The 19,301-nt window shown below is 35.6% G+C and overlaps 1 protein-coding gene across 2 annotated transcripts; it reads left to right on the plus strand.

The window, feature by feature from the left end:
- The first annotated feature begins 3,473 nt into the window (after positions 1-3,473).
- On the plus strand, positions 3,474-18,731 carry LOC132311653 (beta-glucosidase 42-like). 2 transcript variants are annotated; one of them, XM_059809664.1, is made up of 14 exons: positions 3,474-3,705; positions 5,039-5,105; positions 5,220-5,278; positions 5,808-5,883; positions 7,694-7,768; positions 7,840-7,927; positions 10,210-10,432; positions 12,949-13,064; positions 16,191-16,429; positions 16,522-16,556; positions 16,660-16,762; positions 17,423-17,531; positions 18,209-18,418; positions 18,521-18,731. In XM_059809664.1, exons 1-13 carry the CDS (start codon positions 3,577-3,579, stop codon positions 18,402-18,404), a joined length of 1,515 nt encoding a protein of 504 aa, XP_059665647.1. In that variant the 5' UTR covers positions 3,474-3,576; the 3' UTR covers positions 18,405-18,418; positions 18,521-18,731. The 2 variants fall into 2 exon arrangements, with proteins under 2 accessions (XP_059665647.1, XP_059665648.1); XM_059809665.1 differs by lacking the exon at positions 7,694-7,768.
- Positions 18,732-19,301: the final 570 nt, after the last annotated feature.

The raw sequence follows: 19,301 nt of genomic DNA on the forward strand, positions 1-19,301 counted from the left end.
TTTTGTTTGTGATTTGTGTGATTTGTGAATTTGTTTGTGATTTGGGTCAATTCATGGTTCTAGGTCGTTGCCTGGTGCAGCAACCAGTTTTCTGTTTAGACTGGGGACTCAACGCCAGGGTAAAGACTCCGGTAGTGACATGCTGACCTTTTTTCCCCGCCGGCAGCAAGGCTGTCAGCAACAGTGGAAGTAGAGAAGATGAATAGTAAGAAAAAGGGTATTTTTGTAATTTAAAAATAGGGTAAAGTATAGAGACAACCCTTCAGGTTTGGGGAAAGGCTATGCAGAGGAAAGTTAGTCTATTTTTGGACAAAAATACTCTTTCAAGTTTGAAAAATGGACAAAAAGACCTTAAAGATGGTGAATTGACCTTATTATCCTTTGATTTAAAATTGACATTTTAATTGACTTAAATACCCTTGGATTAAACCCAAACCTAAACCCATCTCAAACCCTAACCAGAACCTGCCTGTGTTATAACTCTCTCCCTGTATGTACATTGAAGAAATTGGGACCTATTCTTGTAAATGCAAGTAGGAGGAAAAAACATGAGAGCAGGACGTAGAAGGGAAGGTAATAGAACCCCTTTAGTGAAACTAATTGATTGTTCTTCGGCAACAGAAGGAGTGGGGGTACTGGAATCAATGTTGGGACCCATTGTCGTGGTGGTGGCGGCGGGGCAGGCGACTCATCATGGTGATGAGATCCCGGCCGACTACCACAAATTCCCCGCCACTACTGCCGACAACGACTTCATCATTGAACACACCTCATTCCCCTCGACACTAACAACAACAATAATCTTCACTCGCCGGAACCATACGGTTTCGGTTCATCCCCAAATCTTGAGTGCACTGTGTCGCCGTTCGAGTCCTCTGTTCTGAAATCCAACAGCGATTCAAAGCCCTACAATCTCAAAGTTGATATAGACTACATCTTTGTTGGTTTTCTTCGCTTCGTCGGAATCGTGGTTGGTCGTCACCGGATAGTTTGCTCATCGTCACCATCGTCCGGTCTGCTTCTCTTCGTCGTCACTGGAATTGGAAGTGGAAGGTCACAAATCGCGCCTCTATATATGTGTTATATCAATAGTGTTCAACTGCTCCCTGATTGGTGAGCAGAGAATTGTATACTCACTTTTAATCCTGATCGTATAATTTAATCCAATGAACATTATTTAATTAGCTTTCTTACAATTATTTTTGGAAAGAAACTTATGTTTCCTATTAAAATTCAATACAATTAAAATGAAATGACAAAATTAGACATTTAACAAAAATTTAACAATTGTGTTACTCTTTTTGTTGATTGAAGTAGAAATAGGGAAGTAAATAAAAAATTCTTCTTCTTCTCACAAAGTAAGACTACAGATTTTCTTGGAAGTGAATAAAAAATTACAGGTCTCTTATTCCAATAAGTAAAACTAGAGATTTAATCGTGTGTTATTTTATATCTAATGAGAAGAAAATAAAATTTTTTCATAAAAAATTAGACGGTTTCTTGATTCTCATATTTAAGATGCTCTGCAATTACCTTATCTCCTTTTCCTATTGCTTCATAGAACTAGCATCAATTTTAATTAAAAGTGAAGCTCAACAATTGCATAGAGAGAAGCTTCATTGCAAATATAATCAAAGTGATTTTTAATCTTAAGCATAACATCCGAATAAACCAAATCCTTTACACATAAACCAAATCCTTTACACTTTAACCAGATTAGTTTACTCCGAATAAACCAAATCCTTTACACTTTAACCAGATTAGTTTAGTAAAGTATTAAGACCTGCAACTGGGCAATCGGCAATCGGAATCAATAGCCTATTGGGAGTAACGAAATTGTTAATTTTTATTTTTTAGGAAAGTATATTGTTAAATTTTTGTTAAATGTCTAATTTTGCCATTTTATTTTAATAGTATTGAATGTTAATAGAAAAATAAGTAAATTTCCTAAAATAATTAAAAGAAACTTAATTAAATAATGTCCGTTGGATTAGATCCTACGATTAGGATTAAAAGTGAGCATGCTAATATCTGCTCACCAATGAGCAATTGAACACCACTGTGTTATATATATATAAAACAAAAATGGCTGCTAAAAGGAGAGTTTAATGGGTCTTGCATTTCACATAAGGCTTTTGCCTCGGACGGTTTGGGGATTTCGTGGTTGTGGTGATGTTGACGATTTAGGGCTTTGGTGATTATATATATACACATATAAAAGGGTAATTTGGTCATTTAAATATTTTGATATTTTATAAATAAAATAGTGAAGGGTAAATTGGACTTTTCACATGTTTTAAGGCTATGTTTGGATGACAAATATCACAAGGGGGTGTGGTTGTCAAAAAATAAGCAAACCTTTATCTGCATGACATTTTCCCAAACCTCATGGAGTGTTTCTATACTTTATCCTTAAAAATAATAATTTTTAATTTTTAATTAAACATTTAAAAGTAAGGTCAACTTTGTCCTTTCACAGTTCGGATAACGAATTGGACACGAATACTGGGATAATTTGATCAATTTTTAAAGTGTAGGAAATTTTTTAAAATAAATTTGAAATTTATGATCAAAATTTGAAAGTTAGAGATTTTTTTTTGGAATTAGCCCTAATAAAAAATAAAAATAAAAAACTTTGTCCAAAAATCAATCCATTCAAAGCACAAAATTGGAGTGAGAGGCATGGAACTTGACTTTAATCTCAATCCATTCAAAGCACAAAATTGGAGTGAGAGGCTTGGAGCTTGACTTTTAATCCCAAAGTGCACCAACCGACCCAAATAATTGAGAGTCCCCACCATCCCAATATAAAAAAAAAAACATAATAATTAACAAGTCTGATTGATCCAGGCCGCATGAGCCATGACTCCTCTCAGTGTCATTGTCGTTTGTACATAATTAAAATATCACAAGTGGTATTTGCAATTTTTTAATATTTTAAAATAATTTTATATTAAAAGTTTAGCATGCCTTTCCAGAAAAGAAAATCTACAACAGTGTAATACTCTTTTGTGATGTATAATTTTTGTTTTACCTCCTCTGGTTATATTGTCACGTTATTAATATAAAATTATTATATATTTTATATAATCATTTTATACACATATTTCTTTTCTCCTTTTTTTTTAAATTTTATTAACTAATTAATCTTATATTAAATAAGTTTATAAAAATTATGTGAGATTCATGACATTAGTTGACTGTTAGTAAAGAATATATTTTTATACAAAAAATATAAAATATCCTGAAACTAAAAGCGGAGATAAAAAAAAATTTACTCATCTTATGTAACAGTATATATTTTATACAAAATAATAATAATAATAATAATTTAACATTTTGCTTTGTTACAAATTATTTGCGGTCACACAATCCTAACGTTCCATGATAGACATGTATCGGTCACACAGATCATAATTATGTAATGACTAAATTGTCCCTGTTGGTATTGTTTTAAAAACAATTGGTTCTCTTTCCCGAGTTATCTGCGTCGATTCTATAACTCTATACTGAGCAGTTATCAGTACTGAGCAACTACTCTCTCCTCTTCATCTCTCTCCTCTGTTTACAAAAACAATGGCAATGGCAACGATGAAGAAGAACTCATTGGAAGAGGAATGGAGATCTTTCACCAAACAAAAAGAAGTTTCTCGAAGCGATTTTGCTTCAGACTTCGTCTTTGGCGTCGCAACAGCTGCTTATCAGGTAACAATCAATCCCATCAATTTATCATTTTAGTATTTCAATACCATTTTTAGCTCTGATTTACTAATAATTGTGTTTGTTTCTGTGTTATACACCTATATAAACGTTCGCAGGATTTTTATACGTTTTAATTTTTTTTTAATTTTTAATTTTTATTTATTGATAATGAGTTTTAAAAGAATTACCCATTACAGACTTTTATCACTATAACTAATAATGAATCAGATTTATTAAGGTGAATTTTGCTCTCTGGTGTAGTTGGATCTTGATGACTGTTGGTCAGTACTAAACGATGAACAATAGTTTTGATTTGATGAATGTGGTACTGTATTATTTTGTTAATCTGATGGAGTTTTCAACCATAAGAGAGACCACTTATAAACATGTTGTAGTTCTGTTGTGTTAAGTTACTAAAAATAAGTTAGAAAATGTAGATCACATGTTGATGAATTAATATGGTACTAGTATTTACCAACGGGCTGGCCTAGCGATATCAGGTCCTTACCTCTGAAAGGGAGGTAAGGGGTTCAAGCCTCAGTGGAGGCTTTGCTGAATCTCTATGAGGCAGTCCCTATGTCATTTGAACATGTTTTCTGTTTTGTCTGTTGTGTTTGGTGTTGTTCCCATAGGATAGGAGACATCTTAGTACTAAAATGAAATTCAGAAAGAAATATCTAATAGGAATAACAGAGAGATGGTAAAAGGGCCAAAAGCACAAGATGAAGATGAAAAGCTTGGAATTCAATGTTGTATCAAAAGCTTGAGAAGAAGAACTTTATTTTATCAAAAGTTTCATTGTGTCATTGAATTCGTTTTTTACATTAGATAAATAGGCTTGGAATGACCTGGCACTGCAAATAGCTCCATTCTTGTTGTTGTTGGAGGTACTTAAAAGGGGAGGGGATAGAATCATGTTATGTTTGTGTTGTAGTTGACTTGGAGTCTGAGTGATCTGAGGTGTTTAGTTGGATGGGCTGTGTTTGTTTGTATGTAGTTCTGTTTACTTGTTCTTTGTAGGTGTTTTTTTATTTTTCACCCCTCTTGTAATATTTTCTCTATCAATTACTTATCTTACTTGGAAAAAAAAGCAAAAATTAGAAACTTATAGTCTAAAGATGAAGATATTAGTGGGTTGACTAGATTACCCGTTATACCTACTCCAGAAAAGATAAATAGCAGAGGAAGTATCCATTAAAAGTGTAAATAAAAAACCTAAAGATGTAGAGTAACATTTAAAAGAAAAAATGATACATAATGGCTGGATAATTTGTGTTGCGTTAAGAGATTATAGGAACTCATAAAATTCTCCTTTCTTTTTTGGGTCTGATTCTAGGTTGAAGGAGCATGCAACGAGGGTGGTAGAGGTCCTTCTATTTGGGATGCATTTTCTCACACTAAGGGTATGCTTTCTTATATGCTCATATCTGATCTTTCCCTTCACAGTTATGTCTCGGCTTGATATTCCCAAATTTGGTTTTGTTTCACTTGCTAATAAAACTTTCTTATTCTATCAGGTAAAATTTGTGATGGAAGCAATGGAGATATAGCAGTTGACCAGTATCATCGTTATAAGGTTATTCTTTACAAATTTGGCAATGAGTGATTACCCTTTTACTTTCATTTTTAGTACATGTATAACAGTTGATTGTTAATCTTTTCTCCAAGTTCTATCATTATAAAACTAGAGCAATTGTCAACTTGTATGGGGTTTTAGGGAAAGTGACGGATTGTAACTTTGTAAGTTCTACTCCAATGACAGGCATAAATACTAAATTAATGGATTTTATTTTCATTCACAGTAAACATAGCTCTCTCTCTCTCTCTCTCTCTCTCTCGGGGGAGGAAAAAGGATTACAATATATTTTTTGCCTGTGCAATGGCGTGTTAGCGTTTGTTAAATTCTCTAATGAGTTTATGATTTCAAAATGGAAATATAGGTTTGATCTTGTTCATTACGACTGTTTTCACATAAATTTTTAAGAAGATTACTTTAAAATTTTAATGGTCATGAGCTGGTTAATTCTTATGATGTCATCTTATGTCTATTCTTTTTCCTTTCACCAAATTTCATTGTTCTTAAATCAGAAATTTTCAAATTACAGGAAGACATCGATCTTATAGCGAAGTTGGGATTTAGCGCTTATCGTTTTTCCATCTCTTGGTCTCGTATCTTTCCAGGTAATCCCCTCCTTCCCCCAATATGTATGATGCAATTCAATGTCGACAATTTAAGAATTCAATAATAGTAATTGAACTCGGCTAGTATTGAGGTGGATACACTTGACAAGATATACAATTGAGGTGGATACACTTGACAAGATATACGATTGAGGTGGATACGCTTGACATGCTATATGGTCTACCTGAACATGATTCGTTGATTTAGTGGGTCAAGCACTGTTGACACGAGCGTGACCCTTTTATTACACAAGTAACACGACATGTGTATTTTGTAATAAATGGATCTGATGACCTATAACACGACACAACCCATTGAACAATTTATTACTTTTTAAATTAATAAATACTAATTTAAATATATTTCCTATTATAGGTTGTAATGTGTCACGGGTTAGTTCGGGTTTATTTGACCTGATTATGCCACAATTAATTAAACAGATCAAATCGGGTTAAATGGATTGATTACGCAAACTTGAACATGACACAATTAATTAAATTGGTTAATCGGGTTGACATGAAAACGATTAATGTCAATCCAAACTCGCTAGTTTCGTCTTGGGTTCAAGCTGTGGTGGTGGGTTGTGTCAAATTTTGCAACTCTTATTTGCGAGATTTGCATTTGGTATTAATGGAATGATTTTGATGGTTGCAATACTCTCTCTCTCTGTACTCTCTCGTGCATGTGTGTGTGTGTCAGTTGTTACATTCGAAATTATTTAATAATGTATCAGATAGGATGTCATACAGACTGCCTTATTGATTGATTGTTGTCAATTGAGTTTGCTCATAGATGTTATGGAGTAAAATTGAATTTCATTTCTGTCACTGCTGATATTGTCATCACAAGTTGATTACATATATAAATCATCTAGCTCAGTTTTCATGATTAAGAAACTTTCTTTTTCCCTTTCCTTCTCTTTTATATTAATATTCTGGCAGCACAATTTCGTGAAGTACTCTTGCTAATACGTTCTCTTCAATATTTTAACCATACACTCTGAATTTGTGTGAAATGAATAACAAATGTTGACTTTGTGTAAAAGTTATGTTGCACTAGTTATGTTTGACATATACACAACGTGTACTTTGAGTGACTAACTAGGTGCCTATGCTGTTCCTTGGAGAACTAGTGACGACATTACCCTGGCTTGCCGGTACATCTGTTCCAATCTAGACTATTTCAAGCGGAGGAACTGGATTCTGCTTTGGCTTGTAAATAATGGAGATAGAAGTAGACCATCTTCATAGCTTAATCCTTCATCAATTATTTTATATGGAGTGAGATAAACAAGCCTATATTGATCACTTGCATATGTTGACCATCAAACATTTGTTTATCAACTCCCAGTTAGAAGGCAATTTCAGATTTTCATGACCTTCAAGTCCTATGACCTTCCTTGTCCAAAGTTATGAAATGAAGTTTATGTTTACCACCAGCTGTTAGCTTAAATGGTATTACCTACCAAAGGGGTAAGCAAAAATTCAAGTCGCAGTGGGGACATAGGTGCTTGTGTACTAATATTGGAGTTTATTTTTGAATGGCAGTCCATTCGCACCATTTATTTTTCTTCTTTTTTTGACTTTTTATGAATTGAACTTTGTGGTTATGACACCATCAAAATTACTTGTTTTCTCTCTATGCCTTTATTTTTTATATTAAAAAAATCAGGTTATACTATCTTCACCATGTTTTTATAAATTATGAAGAATTTCATTATAATATGTTGTTTCTTGCCTTGCCTTCCCTTTATAACGATGAGTTGATGACGCAAGTGGACTGCTGCTTTGGTTTTCTCCATGCTTACAGATGGTTTGGGAACAAAAATCAACGACGAAGGGATTACGTATTACAACAATGTCATTAATTACCTTCTTGAAAAGGGTATGAAGTCATTTGTACTTGATTTCTTTCTACTAGCAACAGTAAAAATAAATGGGAACTATGTTCTGCAGGTATCCAGCCTTTTGCAACTTTATACCATTGGGATCTTCCTTTGAATCTTCAGGAGTCAATGGGAGGGTGGTTAAATGAGCAAATTGTGTAAGATCCCTATTGTTGCTCGTTTGACACAGATATTAAAAGATACTTTTAGTTCCTACTAATTCATTCTTTGATATCAATGGAATAGTTTGGTTTAAATGGGTTTTGAATATAATCAAACATATGGACAATTTAACTTGCACTTTTTCCTTGATGTGTTAATCTGCTTTGGTTTCATTAAGCTTTGAGAAGTGGGTTGGATTTGTGGGTCAACACTTCAAACCTTATAGAAAAATTTACCATATAGGACAAGAAATAAAGAATGCATCACATGCCCTTGTTGTTTGGAGCTTATGTGGTGTAGTAATAAATTTTAAAAAGGCAACAATGTTGGACTTTTCAAGAGGCGTGATGTTGTGGCTTGAGTTTGGTGCCGAGTCGCGTTGCGACCCGTTTATGACCTGATGACCCATTGAATGAGCTTTGCGTGGGCCTGTTTTTTGCTTGTGGGTCATGGACCCTAATTAGTACTATCTTGTTGCCCCGATATATAAGGGCGTTTACGGTTTGGAGTGGGATATTAAGAGACACTGAAAATCACAGAAAAGAAAGTGAGAAGCGAGCTAAGGGTTTGGGGGCTGAAACTTACAATCTCCGGATTTTCACATAGTGAAAATTTTCGTCAGATCTTCACCGTGGATGTAGGCTTTGGCCAAACCACGCTAAATCTTTGTATTAGTTGTGTGTGGTGTGTTTACTTTTTGTCGTATTTCGTGATTGTTGCTTGGGTTTGATGCGATTGTCGTAAAAAGAGGTACCATAGATATATAACTTTTTGGTTGATAGGTTCAGTAATTATATTGGTTGAAGAAGGGGCGAAAGCAATGAGTATAACATGGAAGGAAAATGAATATTCTACTATTCACAAGAACAATGTTTATGAAAATCCCAGCCCATAATAGTTATGATAGAAGTTCCTTCAAGGGAAAAAAGGCAGTAAAGTTTAAAATCAATCACACACTCTATCTTTGTGTTCCATGATCATATGACCCGAAATACCTATTAATCCTTTCAAGCTTCTGACACTGATTTTTTGTTTCAATCGAACAATTAAGTAATTTAAAGCAAGGATCTCAAAGGCAGAAAGTGTTCTTGAAAGGGTCCTCCTCTACTTTTGACACTTCTTGCTAAGAGGAATGAATTGAAGTGGATAAGAACAAAAAAAAAGGCCATCAAGACCTAAAACAAGCCCAATTCGCAACATTATGCTCCCTCTTCGATCTCTTTCTTTCGCTGTTGACATCTGTCTTCTTAACCCCTGCCCTTCTACTGAATCTTTCTTCAAGGCTTCATAATCATGATCAGCCAGTTCCTTTGGCTGACATGGCTAAATAACCATCTGCAAAACAGCAATTATTGAGGTCCCCGTATAGGGGGGTTGCCGGGAATTACCAAGCAAAGGGTGCCGCGAGGGAGAATGAAGCTTCGGGACTTGACAGTCAAACCTATACTACCATTGAGAATCCACCCAAAATTCTAAGAATCGCAAGCACAATTGTGTTTTTTGTTTTTTTGGTTTAAACATCTGGGATTTTAAATGAGAGTTGCTATCCCTTCAAGTCAAATTTCAATCTTATATGGCACTCTTTTCAATTATCAGAATGACTAACAGCTTGACGGATTGTTCCTTAGTACACTTCTCCTCAAGTTACTGAATAGAGACGACCTTGCATGCATTCTCAGATAAAGGGGTTTGGAAACTCCTTTTGTGAGGAACTGAGGATTCTGAGGGAATTGGCTTACAAAGTGCTTATTAGTTTAGATAAAAAAATAAAAAATAAAAAATAAAAATAAAAAAGGTTCAGGTTCTACTTCCTTTTGTTTTGTTTTTTATCCTTTTCTTTCATGGAAAGTATTTTTTCTCCTCTACGTGCTTCTTGCAGTTGTGCTAGTGAGTAATTATAGTATCAACTCTCATATGAGGCATAGAATATGATATATCCTTGTGCAATATTCAGTAAAGCTACAAATGGCGTCCTTGTCACAATTGTCTTTGATGGAATGATCCCACTTTTTGTTGGTTTGTTCATCGTTATACTATCTGACTCAGTATTTTTATTAGTTATTTAGATAATTTCCCTGGGGAATCTTGTTCGGCAATATTAAGTCCATAAATAGATATATAGGCAGTAGCTCATCCAATATTTTGCATAAAGTTCCTGGTAAATTTACACTTCATTTGGTTTTGCTGGAAGATACATAAATGCCATATATTTTTTCCAGAAGATTCAACGCACTCGCATATTAATGATTAATAACTTCTATTTTTGGCAAACTTCCAGAAAATACTTTGCCATCTATGCAGAAACTTGCTTTGCCAGGTTTGGAGATAGAGTAAAGAATTGGATCACAATTAATGAGCCTCTTCAAACTGTGGTAAATGGATATATTACTGGGATCTATGCCCCTGGAATACTATATTCAATGACAGAACCATATTTGGTTGCGCATCACCAGCTCTTGGCCCATGCAGAAGCTGTCTCCATATACAGAAACAAATACAAGGTATGCTGTTTGATTTTTCTGAAGCGTTGACTACACACTTTAGAACATAATATAATATTTAATCATCACTTGGTTTCTTAATTTCTCTATCATGTAGTGAAAAATAATTTATGATCAATTAGTAAAAGATAATTTATGATCAATTATTTTCTTAGCAAAATGGTGGCAGTGCACCACTGAGTCTTGGCTTGAGTTGTATGTTCTCCATCTCACTGAAGGGAGGTTAAGCCCCAGTGGGAGCACATGTGATGTGAGTGTGCATTCATATCAAAACACAAAAATGAAAAAATTAAAAAAATAGTGGCAGTGTAAGATAGGAAAACTATGTTGGATGATAGGAGTAACTAGAAGAGATAAGATGAATAATGAACTTGTGCAGGGAACACTAGGTATAGCGCCTCTGAGTGATAAAATTAGAGAAAGTAGATTTAGGTGGTATGTGATATTCAATGTAGACTCAATGGTGCACTGATCAGAACAGCTAGTTTTGTCCTTTATGACAAATGAATGCCAAACAAATTAAAAGGAAAATTCTATAGAACGGTCATTAGGCCAGATATATTATATGGAGCAGAGTGTTGGGCGTTGAAAAAGACACAAGAATGCATTCATGTTGCGGAATGAGGATGTTATGTTGGATGATAAGAGTAACTAGAAGAGATAAGATTAATAATGAACTTGTGCAGGGAACACTAGGTATAGCGCCTCTAAGTGATAAAATTAGAGAAAGTAGATTTAGGTGGTGTGTGATATTCAACGTAGACTCAATGGTGCACCGATCAGAAGAGGAAGAGTTGTTTGCCTAAAAGGTAAGTGACAAAGAGGCCAACCAAAACTTACATGGGATGAATTAATAAAGAGCAATCTTAAAATATTAAATCTAAGAGAATGCATGGCACATAATAGAAAATAATGGAAAAAGAGAATTCAGTTGCTAAGGGCAAGGATGATGATGATGATGATGATGAGCTGCAGTGCTTCGTTTGAAAATTTGTAATTTTTTGCTTTTCTTCTTTTTTTTCCTCTTCTCTATTTTCTTCTTATCACTATTCTCTAATTTTTTTTACTAAGCTTGTTATTTTCTTAAACCAAAATTTTAAAGCAGTACAACTTCTTCTTCTTTTTCTTTTTTTTTTTTTTCTGAAACCCTCCTACCCAATTCTCAACCATATGTAATTTAATTCTCAGCAACCCTTACCGTGATTTTATATGGAAGTGCTGAAATTTTGGAAGTCCTGCATCACAAATTTAATTCACTATTTCTTTCCTATTTTGTAGACTGATATTTTCCATGATTGGGAACACAATCAATTATCATTGCTACTTGATGGGGTACAGACAGGAACCCTAAATATCAATCATTCCGTCATGCTAATCATAGCAATCATTCGGTCAGAAGTAAATTGAAGCAATATAAAGCATGAACAATGGGCATCAAGAGTTTTACATAGAAAAACCAAACGGGGAAAACCATGAAACATAGTCCAGTTATATAAAAAAATCCACTGTCAGAAAGAGATATTACACTATGTTAAAGTTCACGTAACTCAGAACTCCTGATTACCTCGAGACTGACTAATCCATCAAACTAACACACACAGTCTCCAGGCACAGACTCAGATCCGTCATTAATCTGCTTCTCTAAAAGCAATTCTAATGTCTAGACTAGTCGTCTACTCCAATCTGATTAATTGATTATATGTTGTTGTTGAACTCTTCAAATCAACTCCACAGAAGTTCTGATGTCAACACACTAAAATAACACATAGCAATCTAATGCAATTGATGAATGCTAAAAGAAAAATATAAGAATGCACTCAAAAGTATGCTGCAAAACTCTCTATCTTATGTATCTCTCTATGTTTATTCTATGTGTCTTAGGGTTTGTACTTTATTATTTATAAGCAAACCAGAGTTGTCTAGAGAAGAGGATTTTAGTGTTCTAAACTGAAAAGGAAACTTACTTCCCAAGTGGCTCAATCGATTGAAGAACATGTTCATGGATCGACATGAGTCTAGTAGCCTTCAAATAGATCTGTTGATCGATCAACGTGCTTGGGAATCCTATATCTTGAAAATTTTAAGTAAAAAAGTTTCCAAAAACACTTTGACGCATGTCACTTATGATTTTCCAGATGAAGTCAGGAATTCTCAAAAGCCTAATGCATGAACAGGTGAATGCATAGTAGTGTCAATTTACCTTTATACCATTGAAGTTGAAAACTACTCTTGTGCCCTTGGTTGAAGCTTGAATTCCATCTTTGACTATGACCAAGAGGTTATTATTTGACAGCAACTTTTAAAATTCTAATTAAACTAATAATAATAAAAAAAACATTACATACTCTAGTTTTGAGTCATGAAATATGCCAAAATAAGTCCTATTTAGTATTTAACGACCACTACTTTTATTTTCTATAATCCTCATATTCACAAATAGCTATTCATGTGCTTTAGCTAGCTAAAATAAGACTTACTTCTTATTGTCATTGTTTGATGTTTGTTTGTTCATATAGGAGGAGCAAAGAGGACAGATAGGCTTGGTGGTAGATTGTGAATGGGCTGAGGCTGTGTCAGATAAAATGGAAGACAAACTTGCTGCAGCAAGGCGTATTGATTTTCAACTTGGATGGTATTCCATCTTATCCTTGGTTTATTCTCTGGTCGCTTAGCTTATTGAAAGTGCCATGGTATATATGTTTTACTTGCATTGGAGAGTTATTTTTTTGCAAAGACTGAAATTCTTTCAATACAATTCTTTGTGAAATGTAGCAGACCCCAATTCTTTCCATTCTGCTCTATTTAAGGCCATAGCCTCAGTCAATTCACATGTTATCATATATTTGTGTACTAACTCTACCTACTTTAAATTTGGTCTTCCTATTTCCCTAGCATTACCTCAATGTGGAATATGTCACTTTTCCTAGCCGGTGCACTTAAAGGTCTTCTTTGCACATGTCCAAACCATCTAAACCTATTTTCTCTCATTTTATCCCTAGTTGGTGCTACTCCAACCATCTCTCGCATGCGATCATTTCTAATTATATCCTTTTTAGTCTTATCACACATCCATCTCATCATTCGCATTTTTGCCACAAACTTTATGCAAATGTTGTTTCCTAGCTGCCCAACATTCGGTACCATAAAGTATGGTTGGTCTAATAGTTGTTTTATAGAACTCCCCTTTCAGTCCTAAGGGGATACACTTATCACACAATATACTAGATAAACTCCTCCATTTAACCTATCCTGCCTTGATTCTATGATTAATGTCTTCCCCAATTTCTCCCCAATTTTTTTGTACCTCTTCATTCTCAATCCTCACTACATCCTCATTTGTGTTTCTAGATTTACTAAAGTTACACTTTGTATATTCAGTTTTATTTCGACTTATCTTAAACCCCTTTAGTTCTAAAGCTTCTCTCCAAACTTCCAATTTGGCATTAAGTCCTCCTCTAGTCTTATCAACTAAAACAATATCATCGGCAAATTACACCATGAAATCTCATCTTGGATGTGTCTTGTCAGCTCATCCATAACCAAGAAACTGAAACACCCGAATCTTCTCCACAATCCCCACGTATATTGCATCATCTGAATCCTTCCAATAGTGGAAGGAATCATAATATGGCATCTCCTCCCAAGCACAAAGCTTGGCGATGTGACCTGAAATTGTACCCCGAGTAATCTTGGTTATACATCTCCCTAATTGAAAAATCCTTGCATTATTTTACCTTTGAAAATAAGATCTGCTTAGCGGTCTTCATAAATATATAGCCAACTACTAGATTTGATTGCATTGAATTGACTAGCCAAAACATAACCATGACGTTATTTGCAAATCATTGTGAATATGTCTTCTCTGACTCAGCTGGCTCTTTCTCATAACCAGTAATATCGCTAATCTTGCATTTTCCGCCAATGAACATCTTGACAGAGTATGCCCAAATCAAATAGTTGGAACCATCCAACTTCACTATAGTGATCTGAAGTTCTAGATTCTCTTATGAGTTGGTGAGAAAAATGGCACCACCACCCACAGAACTCGAGCCATGAGAATTAATTGTCCAGGACTCTGAAGTTGTTATTCTCTATCACAACACAGTAAATAACTCCAAAACACCACAAACAACTAATTAAAGTGTTTCCTCACTCCATAAACAATCGACATTTTTTTATTTTATTTTTTCTTAGTTGGTACTGACACACACATGCTTCCACCGAGACTCGAACCCTTTTTTTTTTTTTGATAAGTAAAATTGTATAAAAGCGCTCAAAAGGGGAGCGAATCCCAAGAAAGTACACAAGGCCACAAAGGACCTAAGCCTTCAAAGAGGCCAAAAAATCAACAATCTCCTCTAAAGATCTATAATCTCTCCCTGAAACCCAACAAAAAAAGAGTGGAAAGAATAGAGAATTTAAGAATAGAAATCGACATCTCCTGCCCTTCAAAATATCTCCTATTCCTCTCGAGCCATATACACCACCACATACACAGAGGCGTAGCCCTCCAAGCATCCCGAATGAGAGCTCCCACAAAGCAACCACTCCAGGCCTCAATCAACCCTCTTACGGAACAAGGCATAACCCATGGAAACCCAAACAAACCAATCATCAAATCTCAGTAGGCTCTAGCAATGGTGCAGTGTAAGAGAAGATGATCCACTGTCTCCTCATCGCGAAGGCACATATAGCAACGATTAACCACCGCCTGATTTCTCCTCCTCAAGTTATCCTGGGTTAAAATCTTTCCCAGAACAGAGGACTACGCAAAAAAGGCCACCTTAAGAGGAGCCTTTGAGTGCCAAACAGACTTCCAAGGAAAGTAATCCCTAGGATCATCCGTGAGGCACTTGAGAAGGACCTAACCTCGAAACACCCCCCTGGGAGTTATCAGCCCAAGTCCAACATGGCCTACCTATCCGTAGCAATCCTGAAAAGCTAAGGAAAAGCGAGAGCGAAAGGAGTATCTCCACACCAAACATCCTCCCAAAAACTAACCATCCTCCCAAAAACTAACCGAGGCTCGAACCCTTGACCTTCCTTTGGGAAGTAGGGGCCTGGTACCGCTAGGCCACTGGCGTGTTGGTAACAACAATCAACAATCGACAATTTCTCCTTAGACCATTACCAAAAACTCCAAATACAAACTTTTTGAGGAGTGTTGTCCGCTTACCTATAGCCAAACAACCTCCTCCTCAAAATTTTAAGTGGTTGTTTAATCAGGCGTTGTTGAGGAAGTGGCTGTGGAGATAAGGTGTGGAGAGAGACAAATTGTGGAGGCAGATCATAGAGAGTAAGTTTGGAGAGGATGAAACTGAAGTAGATGCATAATCAGGGAATAGTTAGGAGGTGGATAATAAGTGGGTTAATCAGGGAATGCATCCTTAGAGGTAATGTGGTGTAAGTTCAAGAGAATACAAGGACATAAGGATGTCCATGAATGTGTGGATTGAGGCCGTGAGAAATGATTGGATATTTTTTTAATAAAGAAAAGATGCAATCCCAAGATTTGGCAAATGGGAAATGGATAACAGCAGTAGCTAGGATAAGGATTTATTGAGTTGAGTTGAGTTGAAAATTAACATATGTAATTGTCAGTTAAAACTATCTGCTAATATTTCTCACTGTTGGGTAGATCTCTTAAATTTCAGATATCTCCTAGAAAAAAAGTTTTATTGTCTCAATTTTCATGAACCCGTTTCTGATTCTTATTTCTATCTCTTAACTTTTTCCTTAATTACAAGTTGTGGTGTAGGTACTTGGATCCTATATTTCTTGGTGATTATCCTGAATCTATGCGTGAAAGACTTGGAGATTGGCTTCCAAAATTCTCACAGAAAGATGTAGAGTTGCTTAGGAATTCAGTAGATTTTGTTGGTCTGAATCATTATACCTCAAGGTTTATTGTCCATGGGACAGTGAACTCAGCAGACTTTGTTGGTGTGAATTATGAAGAAAATGATTATTACAGAGCACAAGAGATGCAGAGAATTGGTAACTGTGAACACCTTCATCACTTATTTTTTTAATTACTGGTTCTTTAGAAATTCTCTTATTAGTATACTTTTTGTTTTCTATTGTCATAGCGGAATGGGAAGGGGGGGAGGTGATTGGTGAGAAGGTATGTATCATCTCCTTCTTTCTCTCAATTACATGTATGCATTTGGTTGTTTGCATAGGCACAATGAATAATTCCATTTCACTGAAAGATTTTATACATGCAGGCGGCATCATCATGGCTGTATGTACTTCCTTGGGGTATACGGAAAGTTCTTAATTACATAGCACAGAGATACAACAATCCTCCAATATATGTTACCGAGAATGGTATAGATTTCCTACAACCTTGAAAGGGAAAAAGTGGTTATAATGTCAGTTATGCCTTTCTATTAATTTTTCCTTTGTCATACATCCGTATGTTTTTTTTTTTTGAAATATTTCTAAGCTTAATTGCACATTCACACCATAAGCTTACACAAAAAATTGGCGAAGGGAATAAACTGTTCAAGTAACACTTTGAAAGGAAGATCTTCTAATTTTGATCAATTGATTGACTAGTAACTGGTGCAAAAGCACTCTGTAGGTACTTCTGCATTCTATCAGTGTGGACATGCTATACACATAAATGGCAGTTTTTGTCCCAATGCAATTGCAGAGTGTGGAGGAAAAAGTGAGACCAGATTGGTGAATTGTTTGTTTTTTCCTTTTAAAGTTACACTAACAAACTTGTGCAATTCTTTTGTTGAGAATTATTAAGGGGGTTCTACAAACTAGGAAAAGTTGTGTCATGAGTGTCACTCCCCTTTTTATAGTGGTATATATCTGGATTTAAGATGAATGGGTAAATGTCTCTTAAGTTACGTGTTTAATTGTGAGAAAATAACTTCATGCATAGGTCATCTAATTCCTAACATATGAATGCTTACAAGTATTCGTCAATATTATATTGAATTATATTTTCTAAATCCTTTTGTCCACCATCTACAGGTATGGATGATGAAGACAGTGATACTTCCACACTCTCTGAGATGTTAGATGACAAATTGAGAGTTAATTACTTTAAGGGATACCTGGCTTCTGTTGCACAGGCAATTAAGTGGGTTACTGTTACTTCTCGCCGTTTTTCATAAACTTGCATGTTTGGTATCTCCTTATTTTGAGAGTGACACAGAGAGAGGTCCATTTTCCTATTTGCTTCATTCATATATCTGTTTGCATTATGCAAATACATGCATAGACTTCTCTGTACATATAGTCATATTTATTTCTATGATTTTGAGACCCTCTACAATCATGTGAATCGCATGCCAAGTCACTGTACCTAAAAGGCCACCCCAGTACTTGTCCTTCCTATGCAACATGTTGGAAAGGAAAGACTGAAAGAGACCGAACTTTCGGTATTATTTTGCACAAAATGGCGCTACTCTTTACACCCAAACCCATGTCCTCACACTTGTGAACTCAACCTTTTTACTACTGCTGAAGGATGGGGCTCAACAATATTGTTTTTTATTGATGTTACCTTGAGCTGAAACCTTGTTCCCCAAAATGGTATGTATAGGTAGGATCAATTGTAGGTTGTGATATAGTTTCATGAATGTGGTTAAGGTAGGATGTATGATTCTACCATCAACTAGCTCTGATATCGGCTTGAATGGGTTTTTGTTTACGCGTGTGGGTGGGCAGGGGGCATGCCCATGTGTCAATATGTTGTCTTTATGATGAAATACAAGATGAAAATGAACTAATGTTGTGTGTGTAATATATGGACAGGGATGGAACGGATGTGAGGGGTTACTTTGCATGGTCTTTATTGGACAATTTTGAGTGGGCTCAAGGTTATACCAAGCGTTTTGGTTTAATTTTTGTGGACTACAAGAATGGTCTTTCTCGGCACCCGAAATCTTCTGCTTATTGGTTCTCGCGGTTCTTGAAAGGTGGAGAAGGGAAAAAGAACAAAGAAGAGTAATTGAGTTCCTTGTGGTAAGCCACGGACCAAACTTTTCATCTCGCACCTTTGTGCTGAAAGTTCCCGTACCTTTTATTTCCCTTTTTGCTCAAGTAGCTAACTTAATGCTGCTGCAGAGAAGGATATTTGGCGGGCTAGGGACTCCTCTTCATATTACGGTTTTCAATAGTTATTACTGTTGTTCAAGTCTTGTATTCTCCCGAGTACGATAGAGGATATCTTGTAAGAGGTTGTATTCTGCTACTGAAGTCCTTGTTTCGCAGTCAAGCCAATGAAACCAAGTTTGAGGACGTATGTGCTAATTTGAAATCCCTGTATTCTTTATCAGATCGATCCACTTAAGTGCCGGTATATGTTTCTGTAATGCTAGAAAAATCCTGTCTCGAACAATAATATAGTTAGATAAGTTTCAAATGTTGCCAACCACAGCCCCCGTGCGCGCGCGCGCGCACACACACGCACAGGTTACCCTCTGCTTTCACTTACTGCATCCTCTGAATTTACTTGCAGCACTGGATATTAGGCATAGCATAGCCACTGAATTGTGGCCTGATCCTGTTAACTACATATCTCAGTGTTTTTGTGCCTGAATCTCTGCATACATAAGGTGAATAATGCATGGATCGAATCAACGGACTCCAAAGCATTTACACCTTTCCAAAATGCAGGCCTTATAAAGGTTAGAATCGGAATGAATTACTCTTAAAATCCATATGAGCTGTTTGAAATCCATATAAAGCATTTATAAGACAAGAGGAAGATTTGCTTGGGCCAACAATGTAGCTTAATACTTGGTTCCCCAGAAATATTAATTATTATTATTATTATTGAAAGGTAGAAATACCAATTATTAAGCATCATTAACTCGAGGGAGGTGTTACTTGCATGCCAAATAAA

This window comes from Cornus florida, unplaced genomic scaffold (genome assembly GCF_030987335.1).
Source record: "Cornus florida cultivar Cherokee Brave unplaced genomic scaffold, ASM3098733v1 CherokeeBrave_3.0.0_Hap2_Chr06, whole genome shotgun sequence".
NCBI lineage: Eukaryota > Viridiplantae > Streptophyta > Magnoliopsida > Cornales > Cornaceae > Cornus > Cornus florida.